The following is a 23130-nucleotide window of genomic DNA, read 5'->3' as shown; positions in this document are numbered from 1 at the left end:
GGATACCTTGTGTGTATCTGACATATCTACGGAACACATTGTATGTACCTGGCTTCTCAACAGACCATAATGTCTATACTTGCCATCGCAAAAGAGCATACTGTTTAAACCTGGCATCTCACAAGAACACACTGCCTGTATGCGACATATTAACAGAGCATACTGCCAGTATCCGACATATCAACAGATCATACTGTTTGTATTTGACAAATCAATAGGGCATACTGTCAGCATATGGTATATCAAACTGTTTCTATCTTGCATATCAACAGAGCACACTGTTTCTATCTTGCATATCAGCAGAGCATACTGTTTGTATCTTACTTATCAACAAAGTACACTGTTTCTATCTAGCATATCAACAGAGCATACTGTCTGTATATGGCACATCAACATAGCACACTGTCTGTATCTGATCTATTAACAGAGCACACAGTCTGTGTCTGACCTATCAACAGAGCACACGGTCTTTATCTGACCTATCAACAGAGCACACTGTCTGTATCTGACTTATGAACAGATCACATGGTCTCTATCTGACATATCAACACATTACACTGTCTCTATCTTGCATATCAACAGAGCAAACAGTCTGTATCTGACTTATGAACAGATCACATGGTCTCTATCTGACATATCAACACATTACACTGTCTCTATCTTGCATATCAACAGAGCAACTAGTCTGTATCTGACTTATGAACAGTGCAGAGGGTCCATATCTGATATGTCAACAGAGCACACTGTATGTGTCTGACTTATCAACAGGGGATACTGTCTGTAACTGACATATCAACAGAGTATACTGTCTCTATCTGGCATATCAGCAGAGCATAAGGCCTGTATTTGACATATCAACAGAGTACACTGTCTCTATCTGGCATATCAACAGAGCACACTGTCTATCTGGCATTTCAATAGAGTATACTGTCTCTATTTGGCATTTCAACAGAGCATATGGCCTGTATCTGACATATCAACAAAGTACACTGTTTCTATCTGACCTATCAACAGAGAGTACTGTCTGTATCTGGCATGTCAACAGAGCACACTGTCTATCTGACATATCAACAGAGCACACGGTCTCTATCTGGCATATCAACAGAGCATAAGGCCTGCATCTGACATATCAACAGAGTACACTGTCTCTATCTGACATATCAACAGAGTACACTGTCTGTATCTGGCATATCAACAGAGCACACGGTCTGTGTCTGACATATCAACAGAGTACACTGTCTGTGTCTGGCATATCAACAGAGCACACGGTCTGTGTCTGACATATCAACAGAGCATAAGGCCTGCATCTGACATATCAACAGAGCAGACTGTCTCTATCTGACATATCAACAGAGTACACTGTCTCTATCTGTCACATCAACAGAGTACACTGTCTCTATCTGGCATATCAACAGAGTACACTGTCTGCATCTGACATATCAACAGAGTACACTGTCTGCATCTGACATATCAACAGAGTACACTGTCTGTATCTGGCATATCAACAGAGCACACGGTCTGTGTCTGACATATCAACAGAGCATAAGGCCTGCATCTGACATATCAACAGAGTACACGGTCTCTATCTGGCATATCAGCAGAGCATAAGGCCTGCATCTGACATATCAACAGAGTACACTGTCTCTATCTGACATATCAACAGAGTACACTGTCTGTATCTGGCATATCAACAGAGCACACGGTCTGTGTCTGACGTATCAACAGAGCATAAGGCCTGCATCTGACATATCAACAGAGCAGACTGTCTGTATCTGACATATCAACAGAGTATACTGTCTCTATCTGGCATATCAGCAGAGCATAAGGCCTGTATCTGACATATCAACAGAGTACACTGTCTCTATCTGGCATATCAACAGAGCAAACAGTCTGTATCTGACTTATGAACAGATCACACTGTCTCTATCTTGTCTATCAACAGAGCATAAGGCATGAATCTGAATTATCAACAGAGTACATTGTCTCTATCTGGCCTATCAACAGAGTACACTGCCTATCTGGCATTCCAATAAAGCATACTGTTTGTATCTGACTTATCAACAAAGTACACTGTCTCTATCTGGCATATCAACAGTGCACACTGTTTGTATCTGACATATCAACAGAGTACATTGTCTCTGTCTTGCATATCAACAGAGTAAACAGTCTGTATATTAGGAGGCAACTTAGCCATTGAACAAATTGTTGTATTTTAGATTGAAATAATAAGATTACGTTCTATCTACGAAACGTAAAAGATGCTGAACTAGGAATGTAGTTGGAGGGACTGACGAAGCTTGGTTAGCAGGCACTTTCAGAACTGTGGCGTTTACGCAAGGATGTCACTTCCTGAAACATAGACATGGTGCTTTACCTGCACTGTGCACAATCTAAAGTATTTTAAATGCCGAATAAAAATATGTTGTATTCTTTACAACTAAAATTACTTCTTACGTCTCTGAAATGAGTGGTGCTCATACAACGGAATCATAACAAAATCCACGCGCATCTTCAAGTGAATAGTGTCTAGATGAAATCTGACAATAGTCAACTGGAAAACGAAAAGACGTGAGTTATATCTCGTCAGAGAAACATTCATCTTCCTACAGTTAAGTTTTCAAGCACCACTGCTCATATCTTGCTTTATTGACTCAATTGACAGAAGACACAATTCTAACAAATCCTTTCGTGGCGGTTGACTTTATCTAAATGAGGCTACTCATCAGTCACAGCAAAGGCCAATATCGATCATGCTGCTACAGACTACATGTATAATATGTGTTGTTATTCTGAGTATGATACTTTTATTTTGTTCAGTAGTATTTTTTTTATAATATTTTCTCACGTTTGTACAGCTGTATTCCAATTCTAATAGTTTTTGTACTTAAACCTCGGTTATAAAAATTTTTATTCTTTCAGTTTATCTTTTGTGTTTCATGCCAGAGAGATCGATGTTATGGAAGGCCTATCAATCACGATTTGCAAAAGGTACTTCCGATACTCTATCGCCTTAGATTGATAAATGTAAATATATTGTCGACAACCGAATTTCACAAGTATTATTGATATGGGGTACTAGTTATTGCAGGATAATTAAAGGAGCAACAAGATAAAAGATCAGGGACTAACCCCGGCTTTGCCCAAGCTGCAACCTCTCGCCAGGAAAGGGCACTTGGAGTTTAGTTCAGCGTGCCTCTTCCAGGGACAGTCACCCACAACCCAGGAATGCAGAATGTTACCACAGTGGGCGCATAGTAGTGTGTTCCCCAGGCCTGCACAGACAATATAATAAACATTAATCCATTTCATGACAGGAGTGGCATATCAACTTTCATATTTGAACATTTCTACATTAATCGAGCATGTTCTTTCTACGAAGATTTCCAACAGCATCCTACGACTCTTGCCCAAAAGTGGTTTTATCGAGGTTACAATAGTCAAGGCCTGATATTAGTAAAGCTTTCAAAGTGTTGTATGGTATTCATGTTGAGATTGAACATTTCTAAATTTAATGCATTAGTGACAAAGATATTGTCCGATACAATTCCAAATTTTGACTTGTGTAATTGTTTCTTGTGTTTTTTAGGTTGGGCACTTGCCTTGCCTTTGCACGTGTTTGTGACGGGTGCCACCGGTGGAGCAGGAAACGTTCACCTTTTCATCATTATTTGACAGTGAGTTATAACCACATGATGATAGTGTGGTCTGAAACGGGCATCAGAATAGTACATTGCTTAAGCAGGGTTTTCTCACGATAATGAAAAGGGTTTTGTTTACCTGAGTAAAAGAATCCGGCCTTTGCCATGTCCTTTACCTGGGTCTACGAGACCCCTTGGAGCAGTGTGGTTGCTATATCCTTCAGGGTCTTCAGGCGTTGTTCGAAATTCCACATCCTTACAGGGTAACTGATGCGTTTATATGCAATGTGACTAACCTGTCCCCTACAGATAATAAATCAATTTCTAAATATTCATTCGCGAATAGTTGGCGTTATGTCTATATAAATACACACGCCACTGACACATCACTGCTAAATATATCTACCAATCACTGGTAGGTAATAATACATAGCGCGGGTGTGTCCGCCAACGTCTCTGTAAATATTACAGGGTCGTCAAACCAGCTTTCAATTTACAGCTAGTTTAGCTTCCCGATTGCTCGCCTGTGTTAACCGTCCTCGCCGAGATACGTCGATACAATAACTGTGCTGTCATTAGAAATAGCAAGGTGATAGAGCCGTTTACAATCCTGCTTGCAAATAGCTATCAAACGATAATGGGCCTTACACCTCAAGGCGCATAAGTCGTATAATGTATTTTATTTAAACACTTACTTGGAAAAATACTTCTTATTACCAAAGGTCGCAGATCTCCAATACAGTGAGTGAGGGAGACTTTCACGTGACAAACTTACGCTTTAACCCCAGCTACCACACTGACCCAAGTTACCTTGTATTTTTAAATAATAAAATATCGTCACTCGAGATGGAAACTATCAAGAGAAAGAAATAAAACATTTTAAATACGGACCACCAACAAGCTATAGATAGCCACTGAAGGCAAAATACATTCAGTTAAATTAACTGTTATAGTCCCTTGGGTTATCGACGTATATATTTTGTTTAACTTGTAATGTAAAGATTCGAGTCGTCTTGCAATATGCCTCTGTTTATCGAAAATTACTTCTCCATGTGAGCATTTTTAAATCAGTTGAATGAAGTCAACAATTTATTTGGTCGTTTTGCACTTCAACTCCAAGTTACCCGGGTATTTTCACAGGGTCCAACACACTTAACCTAATATTTCTGTTGTTAGGAAAGTAAACTTGTGCCCTATATATACATAGCACACGTATACAACAACGAGTTCTCATATAAACAATAACAGGCGAGACGTCCGTGACATACTGTAAACAAATATGACAGTGATCCGATTTCGGTTAGTGCAGAACGAAATCTACTATTATTTACATTGAAGTACAATCTAGTAGAAATGGTATTCCTCTCTCTCAGATATGATTCATTTTGTTACAGATTTTTAGATATGATTTAGTTTCAAAATCACAATAAGCCTATCTATTAATATAGCAAATTACTGGAGCATAATATTGCAAATTACTCTAGCAGTAATAAATCTTTAGGCATAGAAATATATTCTTTGTCAATGGTTTTCGTTCCACAAAATCTTTCAATTTGATTCATATAAGGTCCCTATTAAATCATTCATAGACTATTACATCATTTCTATGAAGAGACAGGACCCATGCAGTAATGAATTACCTGATCCTATTATGGTGAAATGGAATCATCCCTTCAAGGCTAGAAAGAAGAGGAAAATTTCGTGAGAAGGAAGTGAATTACTGAAATATTTTGACAGATTGAAATAAAAAAAATTAGTTGATATCAGAAAATTATTGGTTTAGAATTGTTTGCAACATAAGTTATTCACTGGTAGAATCTAGTGGAAGGTTCCTGATAAACATTTTAGTGAAACAATATAACTGTTAAAAACGATTATGATTGTCGAGGCATTTTAATTAATTTACTGGAAATAACATCAAGTTTTTTATGAGCTCAGAGTAACATGGTCAAGTAATGATATAAATATAATCTGATCAAGTTAATAATAATTATTCCAACCAGTTATTTCACTGATGCCGTATAAAAGTAAGATTAATATGATTTAATTGCGCTAACAAACACTAAATGTTTGATGGCACAACATCCACCTGGTATAAAACTTAACTTGTTGGCTCTTTCTATAGGAAAGAATATAATTTAAAAAAAGATAGATTTGAAAGTGATTACCAGTATCATAACGCATGATACTTATTTCAAGATACACAGAATTTGTAAAAACTAAGACACTATCTCTTTGTCGCACCCTGATCAGGATTTAACCAGAGTGCCTGATCAATTCTGATACAGAATACATTATATAATTCTTAATACATTTCATATATAACTGTGAATTTTGAAATGTATGTAACCCAAAATGTAATTCTTTACCTTGATCTGGGGAGATTGTCAATATTTGATAATTGAGCAAGAGCTGCATGTAGTGTTTATTAAGGATGTTGGTTATTTACATATTGTTCACGTTTTGGTTGGGATTGTGTTGAGAATGAGCTTTATATTTACTTCACAGTGATTTTGCTGGCTTCAGGACATTTTCACGTGTTTTCTAGAACAACTTTAGGACATTATTGATGACAGTCAATCAGTAAACTAGAAAAAGAACTGGTCTGAATCCCCGTTTGTGTGTATTTTTATTATTTAAGGAAACGCCATGTTCACTCCAGGTGTCCAGTTACCTGATATTTGCAATTAAATGTATGTTGTTTCATGCATAAGTAATACTTGTCACTTAACATGTGATTTGTAAAATGAAACATATATTGTTTAGTGTTATGTCCTATAGGCATGAGGTTTCTGGAACAATAAAAGAATTATTTCTTCTTACGTACAGTCATGATGTCATTTTGTTGATTAAAGCTTTGAACTTATGACATATTTAATTCTTTGGATGGCACTTAGAAGTGATACACATAAGGAAGAGAATTTAAGGATGGTGGTGTTCCTCATAATGAAGAAGTTGACATCCATATATTCTCTTCCTATGAGATATTTGTTGTACTTCATTTACATGTTTAGTTGTTAACAGTTATAATTCTTCATGACAAGTCTTTTGAATAAAAGATCATATATGAATTTTAATTTGTGTTTTATATTTTATCAATGCAATTTATTTGATGGGAAGTGAGTGAGTGAGTGAGCGTGTCAAGATTTAACGTCACATCGGCAGTATTTCAGCCATACCGTGACGAAATTGATGGGAAGTACTGCAGACCCTGTCATCAGATACTTTTACCATCGTAGGTTTCCTTTTTCTGGAACATAGATCCGATTGATTTGCCATAACTATGGCAGTTACAGGTGCTCATTTTATCTTGGATCCTGTCAATGTTTTCAACTGTTCTCACATCCAAGTACATAAATACTGGTAATTTATTAAGTCCAATATTCTGGAAGTGTAACCAGGGATTTTTATCTAAATTTAGAATTCCAAACTAAGTGCCCTTGACAAACAGATTAGGGAAAAAAACTAATACCATTTCCTTACATTCTGCATTATTTTAGGATGGCATAGATATGTAAAAACTTTTGAAGAGGGACAGTTTACTGACATCTGCTACAGATTTGGGGATGAATAGCAGCCTCTGAGCAGGCCTAGATTTATCCCTTGTGATATGCCCAACCCCATGTTCCAGATGCCCAAATATAATATATGTTATGATTCATTTATTATATAATAAAGACTAATGCAGCAGTGGGGGGAAATAATGTACTGCTTTGATTTTATCAATTCTTCTTTTATGTTGATTCATTAAAAAGACCAACTAACTCTATGCCTTTCAGGTTATATTGGTTTTACTTAGAGCAGACAAAAAATCCACATGATTTGTAACTTGTTCTTGTGTTTACGGTTTCCAGTACTTTCCATATACTTGTACTTAAATTACGATGGAAAGTAAAAAAACAAAATTTAGTTACCCCGCCCTTGGATGAATAATGTATTGACATGCTGTAAATTGACAACATTATATGCTCTGCCTGACATGAGTGCTTCGAAGTAATGCACGCTTCTAACTTTCAGCCATGGTGACTTCCTCATTAACCGATACACCATTACATCGGACATATGACTCATTCTCTGTTCCCATATGCAATTTGACAACTAAAATAGAACCCAAAACAGATCATATATAACTCTCTTTAGATATTTTTGACACACGACTGGTAACAAAGCATTCTAAGCCAAATTCAACGAGGACGGCAGCTTGTGGGCGGGGCTTATCGGTCGGGACTGGATCGGTGTATTGTGCAGAGCTGGTCACTGCAGTTGATAACCACAACAAGTGAACAAATATCAATTGATCTTTAAAATCCCCAGCCAAGGGTTTTCCCCTTCTTAATATAGACACTATCGGAAAACCCCTAGAAACACGTACAGGTACGCATGCGCATGCGCGACACGACACGACAGGGAGTACTTGTTGCACGACTGCGTCATTCTGGAGCTGACTTTGGAAGGAAAGGTTTCTCCATATGCCGGCTGGTCAGGTATGCCATTATGTATGGGTGCGCTGGATTGAACTGCATCTAAACAGACATTTATAGTACTTCAGTAAATACTTTTTTCTGGCGATCCGTTTACTGTTCATCTGAAACAGGATATAAACGCCCCGATTAAAGATTTTGAGTTCGATTTTGTAGGGAATAGTTCCTCCGTTTTGTCACACAAATATTCGTAAACATTTGTTGACTCATATATCAACACAGACGCCGAGGGAAGCTTGACTATTATATAGGGCTTCGCGACTGTGGATTGTTTACTGTTGTCTGTCCCTTTTTCGAACTTAGAAGATGAAACGAACCGTTTAAGATGTTTTGTGTTGCATTGTTGCTAAAACGTAACTGGGCCGTTTTGCTTGTACACTGGATGAAGGTTTTTGTTCTTTTAACTCTGACGACCTAAGATTTATTTTTGAGATTAATGATAGCTTTATTTACCATCTTCAGATAACATTACTGATAAAATCAATACTTTGCTACATTTACACATTCCCATTAGTATGTGTTTGATTTAACGAAAATACAATGACATAGTTTGGGCCCCGTTAATCTGAAACCCGCCATCCGGACAATTACTCCTGGAAATATAATATATGAACAAAAAGGTATTACTCCGAACGCATGCGTCGTTTATCAGGATCATTTCAAAGGGGAAAGTTACCGGATTAACAGGGTTTAACAATATATTACTCTCGGTAGGTAATAAATATTGAAACAGTTGTGGGAGAACTAATTTGTCCGCCATCCCACGAGAAAATGTTTTCTCCCTACACATGCCTATATCTTATGTGACGGTTTAGTTATTCTCAAGGGTAGTAAATTCTGGTGTTGACAATCTATATTTACAACATGACCATGAAGCTAAATTAAATTGTCGGCATTTACCTTCAAAAATTCTTGCTAAAAGAGTTAATTTTACTCTTGCAGGAACCCACGATGAGGAACATAATGTATAAATGGATATTGAATATTTATATCCGATACATAATAGCGCCAATAAGAAAATATTTCTTCAAGTTGAAATATGGAAATATTATCGTAAAGAAAGTCAGTGGTGGACGCTTGACTGACACTATTTTATATATCATGGCATTAAATGATCCGTCATGGTATTGTAATAAATCGCATAAAAATATGGCGCCGTCGAATTGGTACTATACACCAATGCTAAACGCGTTTCCCTATATCTGGGTATACCCATCAATATCCCTTAAAGGGAATTTCGAGGAACTAATGGCTAGACGTGGAGTACCTCTGGAGGAAATCATGGTCTATGAAGCGCTGAGATTGAAATCTTTCCATGCCGTAGACACAGCAAATGTATCCCCCATACAGCTGGCGGCTGCAGGGTTCTATGCTACAGATGGTGGTAGAGAGGTCAGATGCTTCAGCTGCGGCATTAGGCACGGGATGCACGCCACTCAACGTCATAAAACTGGGTGTCGACACAGGAATGGTTTACCTTGTGGAAATGTTACTTTTCGTGAGAGCCCTTTGCCTTCGGAGTGGAGTATTATAAGTATCCGTTCTAGATACCCACCTATAACTACAGATATCGATCTTCATTCTCCCGTGAGTCAGCCACGACTTTCTGATCCCGGTCCAACGGCCTATACTAACCATAGAGTAACTGATCACACTACGGAACCTGATAGACTGGCTTCGTTTGAACTGGCTTCGACGGAGAGACGTCAGGCTCCGCAACAGACCCCGAAAGCAGAAGGTACATATGTACATAATGATTACCTTGCTGTTATGCATCTCTGAATAAAACTGTAATTCTGTAATTCAACTCTTAAAGCCAACAAGTTACTTCATGATATGTACTTGGATATAAGTAATATATATATATATGCGAATTATCGATGGCGACATTGTCTGTGTGAGGGGCACAAACAGGAGAGTCGATTGTAACACGTGTATGATGTATGTATCCTTAAGCATTGGCGGTTGCATGCATAGAAAGGCTAATAATCATGCGTGCATCTATCCTGATGCAGGCTCCTCCGTCTGTGAGCTAATCTGGCTCGTACTCATCTTGCAACATTTGTTGTTTTCAGAAACGAGTCAGAGTCAACGAGAACATAGGCTTTTCGAATGTTTATGTATTAAACATATTTTATTGTCCAAAAAGACAAGTGCACCACTTATTACCGCCTTCGCACTTAATGTTTCTGTTTCTGGTAAATACCAAATTCATCTGATGAGACATGGCCTAACAGTGAGGTGATATATGCGTTCTTTTTGCAGAAAGCACTGTGGAAGAGATACAGCAGCTGAATGAGTCGGACTTGTGTAAGAAATGTCTGGAGGACCCCGCCAACATCGTCTTCCTACCCTGTGGACATCTGGTGGCCTGTTCCATGTGCGCCCCAGCTCTAGAACATTGCCCAGTCTGTAGGACACACGTCCGGGGAACAGTCCGGAGAAAATGATGTAATTTAGAATTTAAATTATATATATATACATATATATATATATTGTGAATAACTAATAGCTTTCTATAAGCAACTAATTTTACGTTTCTCAAATTTACAAATTCATGAGTACGTTCTCGATTACGTGAGAGGTATTTTTATATGTAAACCTCATGATAATATATGTGCTGATGAAACCATCTTGGTTTTTGATAAGAAACATATATGCTAAATAGAAAATTATCACATTATGGATAATCTAATACTAAAAATTTAGATCAGTTTAGATTATTACTATAGTTAATATGTCATGCCATTTCGTATTACTATAGTTATTAATATATCATGGCAGGACACAGTAACTATAGTAATATGAAATAATCTGGTGTTTTTAACCTGTTTTTGAGGAGCATATGTGATACATACATAGAAAAATGTATGTTCCCGATAAGGATATTTGATATTTTAAATACCCGGCTAAAACTCCCATTGAAAATAAGTTCATCATTGGTAATGACTTTATTCGTAATGAATTTGTTTATTATGGTTTTGTGCCTCAAATACCACATGCCCTTAAACATCAACTGTGCATGTAAGATTACCACTGACTGCAACTTGGGTTTCACTCTCGTTTGCACTGGAGATGTTTAAGTCGACATCACACTAGATGCATTGATTTCCTTGTTTGTTTCGAAACTTTCGCATTTAATATAACAAGGAGGTTATATGTAGGCATGATAATGAATGAAACCTTTTCACTCTGCACAGATTAGGGTTAGAATTAAAAAGATTCGTAAGAGGCGACTGACGAGATCGTGTGGTCAGCCTCGGTGACTTGATTGATGCATGTATCATAGGCAGTTTGGCAGGGTATATAGGTTTTAACAGGGAGTCTATATGTTTTAACAAGGAGTGTATATACGTTTTATATATTCCCTTAATTAAGTAAGTTGATTATATCTATTTAAATAAACAGAGTGCTGCCAATACAAATTATAACAGCAGCTGGGGTATCATTACCATGGCCAGCAGCACAGAGTCATGTGCGTGTCAGCGGGTTGTAGTTAATGCCAGAGAATGGCCGGTTGGCCACTGAAGCTTAACTTTGTGGATGAGGTGCGGGATACTGCAGGCTGACCATGTATGTAACGTAACACGATACATTGCAGTCTGAAAGTGAGGGTTAAAGATAGTACGCTTTCTGTTAGTCGGGACTTGACCCTTGGACAGCGGCTAGGCAGGTTGGCTCTCTGACGCCTCTGATATGCTGCCTGGCCATGTCTGTCCCATTACCACAATCGTGATTATGCACATGCCGTAACTGTTATATCACAAATAAAGTGTTGTGGGCCCAATGATGGACTCCTGTGTTTGAAGGACAGATATCCCAAACCTAACAGCCCGGGATACATGGTGGAATCCAAGATCTCGGAACCTCTCTGCAACAACGTTCGTAAGCGAAATCTCCCCACAAGTCCGGTGATATCCATCCATCCTGGGTCCACATCACAACTCACGTCAAAACAGCAACTATCATCGTGAATTCGGAGAACAGTTGACCACACTGCCTTTCAACTGTGCCACGGAATCCACAATTGGGACGCTTTGCAGCTTTGTGAAAAGGTTTCCGTCACATCTTACAATAGTGACGTCTTTTTACGGCAAGTGGGAACAACAGCAAGAATTCTGTGAGTTCCTCACCATCCACGACTGCAAGCAACGAATGCACGTACAACGGCCCCTATACGTGAATCCTTTCGGAAACAAATAAAAACCAAGGACTCCATCAAGGCAAAGAATTTCAACTAACTCTGTTTCACCTTGTGTCAGTGACTTTGTGATTTTTCAGTGACTATAGTGATTGTTCTGTAATTTTTAGTTAATCTTTCCACTGGGTAAGTGTTTATACAATTTGGTCATTCTTGTTAAGTCTTTAAAGTTACGATGCCTCTGTTTTCATTCAAAACTACATGCTCTGATGATGAAACGCCTTCCAGTAAGCCGAGTTTTCTTTCGAGGATCCGCCGTAAACCTAAACAGGCAGATGCTAAGACAACCCCTCTTCGTTCCCTTTCTCCATCTTCTACTCATCAGCCAGCCACTTCTAAACCCCCTGATCCCCATTGCCGAATTATTAACCCCCATTCTGAGGGCCGTTGTTGTTCTCTCCCTCCGTGCCCCTCTCCACTCGCTGACCACCGCACTGTCCAGCCCCCATCTCGCGTCAGCTTCACGACCCTCCCCATGCCTTTGTTTGACGGACATGATGCCTTTGTTTGACGGACATGATCCCCGCTCTGCACCTTCATGCCTAGGTAGATTTCAGAAATTTACCTCAATTCAAAATTACACCAGTGAAGAAATTATTAACGTTTTCCCCCTATAGTTATCCAAAACTGCTTTAATTTGGTATGAAGGACTTCCATGTAAAGACAACATGACATGGCCTGAACTCAAACAATCATTTTTAAAATGGTATGGTCCAACGTCTACCTAGGATATATTGGTGGAGCTTCGATCCTCGGTACCTCAAACCCAATGCAACAAGATAAAGAAGTTTGTCAACACAAAGTGAATCGTTATTTCGTCTTGGGTCCACAACAATCACGACAACAACCAACAACCAGCATTCTGGTTCGTCTATCCTCAAGCTATTCTGTGCTCATCATTATTGTCATCATTGTTCTTACTCGGAGATATTGTTACCATCCTAAAAGGCCAACCCCTTAAGCCGTCCCGGGGACCAGCAACTTTTCCAGGATACAACAGAAAAAGAACCCAGGATTCCTTGTTTCGTCACACCCCTCCCTCAACCATCAAGAGGTGATTTCGAAGACTGACATTTTCATCGACGACCACTGTGTTAACAACATCAAGTTCCACTTAACCAAGACATTTGTTTCATTCCGGTAATTCCTGTGTGTTTGTGCCAGCCACTATCTCAAAAGAAACAGTCCTCAAAGGCATTGTGATTTGCAGTGAATATTTGTTGTAATTAATGTGCTACAGCCCTTCATATTTGTGACATTCGTAGGAACAGTTTTGGTAAGCATTATTTCATATATTGTATTACAATCAACAAGAATGACTTTTTACGCTCTGAAACCCCTCAATGCCCATGAACGTCTTCCCCTATCCTCCCCCGAAGTCTTGAGTCCTCCCATAGTATACCAGTCCTTACAGTCTAGAAATGGTTCAACCCAACAAGAAACTATTTTCACTCCCCGATGGGAAACCTTGTATGCAACCGGGTCACCACGACCTCGTTCACCACAGCCTCAACACCCCCAGGACCCCCAACAAACTCCCCTATCTTACTTGCCTCCTCCATCACAGTGTACCTCCCTCTCCTCACCACCCCCCTCCCAATCTGAAATACCTCAAACATGTCAGCTGACCAATCGCCCGAGACCCCACGCTGATAATCCTTCGTCCACTGATGATCGCACCTCTTTATTAAGACTCATTAACTGCTCCCGCCTCCCGCTCTCAATGTATGATGGCAAGGATTCCATTGCTGCTGTTTCATGGCTGAAACGCTTTGAAAACTTTGCTTCAGTACAAAAGTATTCTGAAGAAGACCAAACAAAAATATTCCCCCTTTATTTAACTGATCTCGCAGCTGAATGGTACGATGGTATCAACAATATTTCACTTATGTCTTGGTCTGAGTTGAGACAAGCCTTTTTACGGAGATATGCACCTTCCGCAGTAGGTCTTGTAACTCGACAAAATGATTTATTGGACAGAAAACAGAGGGAAGGTGAACCTTTCCGATCTTTCCTCCAGTCCATAAGACATGAGGCAGAGCTTCTACAAAGAAATGAAGACATGTACATCAAAGATCTTATTCTCCGTAATGCTCTTCCCAATATCCGCATGTTCATCCTGACACGCCCCCTCACCTCCTTAAAACAGGTCACAGATAGTGCGGAGATAGCCGAGGCCATGTCAGGGTGGACTGACTCCAGATCTGATGAAACCATGACCGCTATAAATGAACTCACAGTTAAAGTCAATACTCTCAACACCCATCATGTCAATGCAATAGGATCAGATACTGGGCCAAAGAAAGAGCATTCATGTCAGTCAGGATCTATTCCATCACCATATCCCCAAGCACAACATGTGAACCACGGGTCTCAGTCCCCAACTCATCAACCCTGGTCATCACAATACCGACCTTGCATGTATAATCAAGGACCCCATCTGTGCCCTTTAACGACTCCATGGGATTCCAATGTGAAGATAACGCTCGTTCTCTTGACCAGTTCATGTGGTATCATCAAAACCTCTTGCTACGATGTCTTAGTATTGCTCATATTTTCACCACCCTCATTTTGACCATGTACCCTTTTGTAAACCTGGTGCTAACGAAACTCAACCCATACCTATCAACAGTCTATTAACGCTCATAGGATTTAATGTTCTTCTATTAAAGTGTACCCTTGGTGCGAGTGTGTGACAATGATGTCTATTTGTTGAAGTTAATTACATCATTAAATAGTAACTGCTCTTACCCATTATAGGCCCTTTGCTAGCGGGGGTTGGAAATGAGTAGTTACGATTATCTGTCCCTATGTGATTCTTAATACATCATTGAAAATGAATGCATATATATTCCCTTTGTGAGCTGTTGTCTATTTATGAAAAATGTCAATCCTGTTTGAAGTATAAATGTGTGTTGAAAGTAGGTTTAGAATAGGCTTGTCTTATGTACTGTAAAGTGGAGAGAGAGAGAGAGAGATTGAAAGAGTAAGATAGCTGCTGATAGGATAAATGAACAAAGAGATGACAGAATACAAAAGAAAAACTGACATGTATGGTAGATAGGGTGGGTCCGAGAGAGAGAGAGAGAGAGAGAGAGAGAGAGAGAGAGAGGGAGGGGGGTGTAGTGTGGGTGCGAGAGAGAGAGAGAGGGAGGGAGAGAGAGAGAGAGAGGGAGGGAGAGAGAGAAAGGAAAGGAGAGAGAGAGAAACAGTGAGAGGGTATAGCGTGGGTGCGAAACAGAGACAGAGAGAGGTGAAGTGTAGGCGCGAGGGAAGAACAGATGTAGAATTGGGTGAATGAAGTGTTTGTCCACATGGGAATTATGAACTGACAAGAAAAATAGAATGAAAGAAAGTGAGTGAAGCAGAGCATAAGTGAAAGCGTTATTTGTGAGGAGTGGAAATAACGAGAAGATGGAATAAGAACAAGACAGAACAACCGCTGTTATATGTATCAATCTCCTTGTTCATTTTTTTTTTCATTGTACATATTCATGTATTGGTATATTTGTAACGTGTAACTTCCTTGTCTGTATGGATAGCAATGCATCGATGTAACCACTGTATTCATTGTACGTATGTAGTCATATTGTCGTTACTGGAAATATTTCTGTGTGAAATTGTATCCAGTTCGACAGCAGTGTTTGTAGATAAAAAAAATAATCGTGGTCCACACACAAAATGCTGTACATTACATCAAATTCTCAGTTTAAATTTTGTCCAGTTAAAAAAAGAAAGAAAATTGCTTTATGTACTTTTTGCTTGTTTATACATTTCATATTGTTTTAAATATGTGGTTAAATTGATTGATTGTCCACCGTACCTCATTCCCAATTCCTTATAAGGACGTGGGACACGTCCTTCTTTACAGAAATGGCATATATCATAGGCAGTTTGGCAGGGTATATAGGTTTTAACAGGGAGTCTATATGTTTTAACAAGGGGTGTATATACGTTTTATATATTCCCTTAATTAAGTAAGTTGATTATATCTATTTAAATAAACAGAGTGCTGCCAATACAAATTATAACAGCAGCTGGGGTATCATTACCATGGCCAGCAGCACAGAGTCATGTGCGGGTCAGCGGGTTGTAGTTAATGCCAGAGAATGGCCGGTTGGCCACTGAAGCTTAACTTTGTGGATGAGGTGCGGGATACTGCAGGCTGACCATGTATGTAACGTAACACGATACATTGCAGTCTGACAGTGAGGGTTAAAGATAGTACGCTTTCTGTTAGTCGGGACTTGACCCTCGGACAGCGGCTAGGCAGGTTGGCCCTCTTACGCCTCAGACATCCTGCTTGGCCATACTACTATGTAGTTATATAGACATATTAAGATCACGAATAAACGTTGTGGACCCACAGACGGACTTGTGTGTTGTCATAAGAGAAATATCCGGTAGAGCACCAACGTCTACCTAGGATACATGTTATCGTATCCCAATTGCGTTGAACGATACTAATGATGTCTATCATTGGATTTTATGTTCAAGACTCGATAATTTACAGACTGATGGAACACTGCTGAGTGCGGCGTTAAACAACAAACAAACAAAACGTACAAAACAAATACTTTGCACAGAATAATTGAATTTCTTCATTCTAATAGGTCGCGGGGTAGACGCCGAATACCCGCGTTCGATTTCTTAAACTGGTACAATGTGTAAGGCTCATTTCTGGTGTCGCCCGTGATATTGTCCGAATATAGCTAAAAGAGGCGTAAAACCATACTCACTCACTCATGCCAGTGAACATGTCCATTAAATAAAAATATGTATAATTAAAAGTAAAGATTTAGTTTTATTGACACTTAAACCGAGACTAGGGATAAAGATGCCTGTCAGCTCTCAATGATCCCCACATACATGCTTGTTTCGTGCACATGCATAATCTACTGTTTAAGGAAGTGTAATACAACTATTGTTTTCACATGTTGTAACAAACCTAGGTCACATGCCACACTCACCAGATTCGTAAGCTCACTCAAAAACGCATACATTTTCGATATGAAATCATAAAGCAATTGAACTGAACTTTGCATGACATCAACAACGGGATCCCGATTTGGCAACTATAGCAATCATATTGAAAATGAAATTTACTAAATTTTCCCATTTTCTTAGTGTATGGTATGCAGAATAACATAGGATAGATATGGGAATATTGATTTTTTGCATTGCTGTGGTCTATGTTAATGAAATCTGTTTTTTTTGTTAATCTGTTTATTTTGTTTTTGTTTATTCTTCTTTGTCCATGTATTAAAATCGTCAATAAATATAGAATACAGAAAACATTCCAGAAACATCAAGGGAGGCTAAAGCTCTATTTGCATTGTTCCCTGTGACTGTCGAATCCTTTTTATCGCATCGAGAACATGGGGCTGCCAGTAAACCAAGGCGCCTCGTTACTTAACCTCGAGTTGTCACTTTTCGAATCCTTGATTCAACCCAAATTGGAAGCTTGGTCTGTCGACACCAAAGCTCGGTTCTTGAATTTCCAACCTGTCCAATGTTTTACACTCCTCCCGAATTCTGGTGATCATACAACGCCGGGATATAATAAATACTGTTAAAAGGCGTTAAACTTATTTATCAACCGTTTTTCACCCACAATTGAAATCAGTTACTCCCATCTCTTTAAAGCCCAAATAGGACAAGAGTGTACTCGTCGCCGATTTCCTTTTACTGAATTTAATCTCATATGTGCGCAAGGCTTAACTGGTTGTGGGTTCGAAACCGGGCCATATTCGCCCTGATTTTGATTTTGGTTTGTCAGTATCAAACGCGTACTGGTTTCACCAATATGGCAAACATCAACGACCCCCATAAAACTGAAACGCCGCGGTGTTACTGAAAAATAACCCATTTTAAAAGCATTGCTAGAAATTGTCTTGATTATTAGAGCGCTTCCCGCCCTTGCCCCCAACTTCAATTTTTCGTCTCAATTGTATATAAACTATTTTTTTGTTATTAATTTTATAACAATAACATGTAGATTACTGAGTGTGCATAAAATAACTTCACGTCTTCACGTGAATGGTAACGTTTAAGAACTTAATTTAATTTGCACCCTTGACTTCTTTTTTGGAACTTGCTCAGTGACCTGCGTTATTATCCGAACTGCATTAGAGACATAAAAGTAAATGACACGTGGGAATCTTATGGTGTGTATGCAGTCGTTCTTCTTTTCTTACCTTTCCTCCAATATAGTTTATTCTTGATTTTGCAGAATAGTAATAGTTACATTTGAATAAAAATCATTACATTGTATTATCACATGCACAATATGAAAACTTTCAAGAAAAAATAATTGTACTTGATGTTGTACAGAAATTTATTATGTTACAGGATGTATTTCTCAGTTGATGTGATTACACTACTAGATTTGTTCGAATGATCATACTTGACAATTGTCATATTTGACAATTACCATATATAATTAGAGTTAGAACATCATTGTGACTCCAAGTGTCTTCGTTTAAAATATGTAACTTATCCTAGTTGTTTCGTTAGTCTACTTGGTGATCTTGGCCCTGATAACAAGTGTTTTGGAATAGCCATGAAATAAACGTGCTGTAGTTTCCTTTCCTCTTTTGACAGAACGTGCATAAATCTCTACACGAGTGTTACATATTGAATAGAATACAGTTATACAACATTTTGCATCGCAAAGTTAATTTTACTGAAATATTTCCAGTGACTTATCGGGTATTTAAAATTAAGTATTTAATATGATTATGGAAATGGTTTTGTCCCTTTTTGTAAATAACTCTGCGTCTAACTGCAATCACTTGATTTAATCATTATCGAAAACACATCCGACTTATTATTTATATTAAAGGAAATAATGGCACGTCCAACTTTGTTTTCAATTAAATTACACTATGTTGCAATGATGTTTTATTTACCTGTTTGCTTTCATATTCAAGAATAATAGTTTATCATAATTCTTCTAAACGGCAATTTGCCAGTTGAATTTTCATCACAGTGTGAATAGTGAGTAGTTTTTGCACCATTTTTTATAATTTTGCAATGTTGGTTATGACAATAAATTTATCATTCACAACACGTTTACCATTTATGTGTTTTTGAAGGGTAATTAGGTTTGTTGTGAGGAATTTTTGTAATTTTGTACTCTAGAAGAATGTGAAGCGTGAAATTCGCTGCACATAAAAACGGTTGTAGAACTTATATTATTACACGACATTGATTTGCTGGCTGTTCTGCAAAGAGAGATTACATGTTATTTTCACTCCGGTTCATCGTCAATACTCCACGACATTGCACATGCTACATGTATGTGCCTACATCACCCGTGAATACATTTTGACCAAGCGATGTTATTTTCAAAAACATATTTTATTGACAGAAATTATCAATGGGGTTGGGCGAAAGTTATCGTCTCTCGACTACGTTGATTTCCACAAAAAACATCACATTGCAAAGTAACAAGGAGATATGTATTTACACGAAAAACATAAACATTTATGAAACATATGTTTGGAAGAAGAACATAAAGATACATAAATGCATATATGAACATAAAAATGTATATGATGTTATATACATAATAAAGAGTTACCCAAATCAACTAGTCGACAATATATATTTTAATCAACACATGGTCTGGATCCAGCGAGAGTCATCATTTCACGTACAACATTTGCCATAGACCTACCGCAGTCTGTTTTGCACATTAATAATAATAATAATAATAATAATAATAATAATAATAATAATTAAAATAATAATAATAATATAGTTTATTAATATGTCATGTGTACATAATACACCTGGTCATTACTGGCCTAAAAGACACCTTAAATTATACAATCAATAAAATACATAAATAAAACATTATAACTAATAATATCTTCATATAATTACAGCACCCCCCCCCCCCCCCCCCCCCCCCTACCCCCCATCGCTCCACTCCACAGAGACACGGACATATACTCTCACGCAAGTTCAACCAAGTCACCAGTTCACACACCTTAGCACCCCCCCTTCCCCCACATACGTGTCACACATTGCGGTGCAGGGCCTGTTCGAATTCCTTGAGTCATACTCGGCTTCATTTCATTGGCTGCTAACCAGACAAAGGTCGTTACGCCACAACACGCAATACGTACAAACCCCTGAATTATTGACGACGACCCTGCCTACCTTGGAGGAAGAATCCACTGAGCCGTATCGATCCCCGTGTGCAACGCGGCTGCGGTATCCTTCCTGGTCTCCGGGTATGTTTCGTTACGCCACATCCGGGTGTGACACATTGGTATGTTCTCGGAATTCGTCTCTAGACAAACCACTTTCAAGAGTTTGTAATGATAGCATCTGGCAATCTCTTAGAAACGACATTGAGGAAGGTCAACATGTTATGTTCAAGGGCACACTGTTGATATGTTAAAATGTAAACATATTCTGTATATTAGTCAGAAACACCCAATGGAAAACACTGTACGATGACTACATTTCATGACTACGGGATTTATCCTCTTAGGCGAGCACAGCTGAAATGTGTCGCAAACAGATAACGCAGTTCGGGGTAAGAGATCCACGTCAGTCGACATCGTGAGTTGGCGTCAGGTATAGATTTCACATACAAGTCAATGTCCACACACTAACCAATCAACGGTGGGATATGAATCGTGTGATGGGCGTGTATGTGAACTGTGAACTTTCAGCGTACCTTTTAACTGGCTAAATCGGATAAAGTGTTTGCCACACGTTGTCCTCAACAAGTACAGGTCGATCACTGTGGCATTATAAATAGAACGCCCTCGCTTTAAATTAGGTTTTCCAACAGCTATTGGTCGATCAAAACTTGTCTATAATTCATTTGGCCGACCATACTTAACACTAACAAGTAGGTCCAACACCACATGCACCCATTCAAAGGTCGTAGATCCCATTATTGTCCCATATATGGTATTATGCCTCTGTGTACAACCTTAAATCCAGCCTATCGTTAGTGTGGGCCGAAACGTATGTAAATCATTGAAAAATCCACTCCTGTCGCTCGAAAATGCCGACATTGAACGGTTCTGATCATGAAGGAGATCCTGTCCCTTAACAACTTTGATTTAATGTACCTCTTCTTGTTGTTATGTTTTGTGTTATCAAAAGTAAATTAATACCTTCTCAAAATATACAGTAACTAACGTTAACAAACTGTGAGTACCAATAAAAGCAATAATTTAAAATTCCTAATGTATACTATTTGTCACTCAGGTAAACACATACAAGACGGCAGCAAACCAGAGCTTTTAAAAGTTCAACTATATTAAGCTCTGCGCGAACCAGGTCTCACTTCTAATAAACACAAATACGCCCACACATTTAATACGTAATGAAAATAATATGATATAAAGCTTACATTACAACTACTTGGAAAATCGTCAACACAAAGCAGAATGCTAGTGGTATGTAGTATCACTAAAAAAGTTGAAAAACATGAGTGTAATAAGTTTGCGATATTTGAAAGATTTAAAACGCTGATTTGTCATCTGAAGCATTATGAAGAGTGTTTAAAATCAAACATGACGTCATTCATGTTCGGGACGTCACACATCGATGATACATCAGAATGACATCCCATAGATTCTTCATAAGGTTGACATGGCATACATTTCTAATCAAATTTAATTTATTTCTTGTATTAACTTAAAATTCAACTATAGGATGTAAAACACTTTACCCCATAAACCCAAACAGGTACCTATCTGGGCACATCTTCCCAGAGCTACCGCTCCAGGCCCAGATGTATTAATACGTATGAAGGATTTTAGAACGTGTATAGTTATATCCGTGTTGTTATACTTTCCTATGCGTATTATCCAGCATCAATAATTTCTTAAAACTCTCTTTAAAGTAAACACAATAAACATTTTGCCGAAATGCTTGTCTTTACATCGAGAGCGATGTCCATAACAGATGCATTTTCACAAAATGTCGTTACGTCATTCGTACTTTCGTTTTCCTTCTCCCAGGTCAGATTTTTCTTTCAGTGTTTCCATAGTGATTAACAAGTCACAGTGACCTGGTTGGCGGACTGCTTTGTCATATTTGAGTGAGTTGAACAATGTTAGATATCATGTCACGGTGACTTGCTGGTATCACTGGTTGACTAGTCGCATAGCAGGAGTGCCTCTGTGTCGTCTCGGGCAACAACTTTTTATGCAAATTGTGTGAGTGGTGGGTGCTACAAGTAGGGCAGGGCATGCCTACTGTTTTGTCACAACACCTGGTGTCATCACCGATTTTCAGGAATTCATTCATATAATTTTCACCGCTATTTTGCCTTTTACGCCTAATCGAATCTGTCTTAAATGATAAATAAACATTGGACTTTCTAGAGTAACCTGTAAGTGGTCATCAAAGAACACTGACCGAAATCGTTTTACGTTTTTATTCATCGTTGTGTACCCCGCCCATCCCATGCTACTGTCGACCCAACTAATGTGAAATGTCACTTTTTGCCACCAAACACCACATCGCACATTCAGCCACTAGATGCCGGGATCATAAAGAATTTCAAGCTTTATTATAAGAAACAGCAAATGAAATTAAACCTCGACAATGTTGATGCTGAAGAACCACAAGCCCTAGACGTCAAGCGAGCAGGGGACTTTGAGAATTAATGTGCCTATAAAATGTGAGAAACAGAAAAGACCGACAGACTATTTTAAGTAGATGAAGCAAGTTGTTAAGACAGTAGCACTTGCATTTACACGAGGAAACGTGTGTCGTTGATGTGATAAATTCAGTGAGTAATGTCTCTATTGTTATGTATAAATAGGAAAAT

The 23130-nt window shown here is 38.5% G+C and overlaps 2 protein-coding genes across 4 annotated transcripts in view; one reads left to right on the top strand and one right to left on the bottom strand.

Moving 5' to 3' along the window:
- Window positions 1–23121, bottom strand: part of LOC124145216 (death-associated inhibitor of apoptosis 1-like) — a 48081-nt gene extending 24960 nt beyond the window's left edge. Inside the window, exons 1-2 of one of the 2 annotated variants that reach the window (XM_048384026.1) lie at window positions 3778–5564; window positions 3130–3272 (exon numbers count right to left, since the gene is read on the bottom strand). In XM_048384026.1, the coding sequence (XP_048239983.1) occupies window positions 3130–3272; window positions 3778–3805 (171 nt within the window). In that variant the 5' untranslated portion in view covers window positions 3806–5564. Of the gene's footprint in view, window positions 1–3129; window positions 3273–3777; window positions 5565–20489 lie in introns of those variants that run through there. The other variant, XM_048384027.1, reaches the window with a different exon arrangement.
- Window positions 7960–15425, top strand: LOC124145226 (baculoviral IAP repeat-containing protein 7-B-like). Of its 2 annotated transcripts, none has more exons than XM_048384034.1 (3): window positions 7960–8122; window positions 9062–9857; window positions 10385–15425. In XM_048384034.1, exon 3 carries the CDS (start codon window positions 13636–13638, stop codon window positions 14893–14895), a length of 1260 nt encoding a protein of 419 aa, XP_048239991.1. In that variant the 5' UTR covers window positions 7960–8122; window positions 9062–9857; window positions 10385–13635; the 3' UTR covers window positions 14896–15425. The 2 variants fall into 2 exon arrangements, with proteins under 2 accessions (XP_048239991.1, XP_046370902.2); XM_046514946.2 differs by having other exon boundaries at window positions 8036–8122; window positions 10385–12295.
- Window positions 23122–23130: the final 9 nt, after the last annotated feature.

Source organism: Haliotis rufescens, unplaced genomic scaffold (assembly GCF_023055435.1).
Source record: "Haliotis rufescens isolate VD_foot unplaced genomic scaffold, xgHalRufe1.0.p SCAF_5, whole genome shotgun sequence".
NCBI classification, from domain to species: Eukaryota; Metazoa; Mollusca; class Gastropoda; order Lepetellida; family Haliotidae; genus Haliotis; species Haliotis rufescens.
This window is presented reverse-complemented; position numbering and strand designations above follow the sequence as displayed.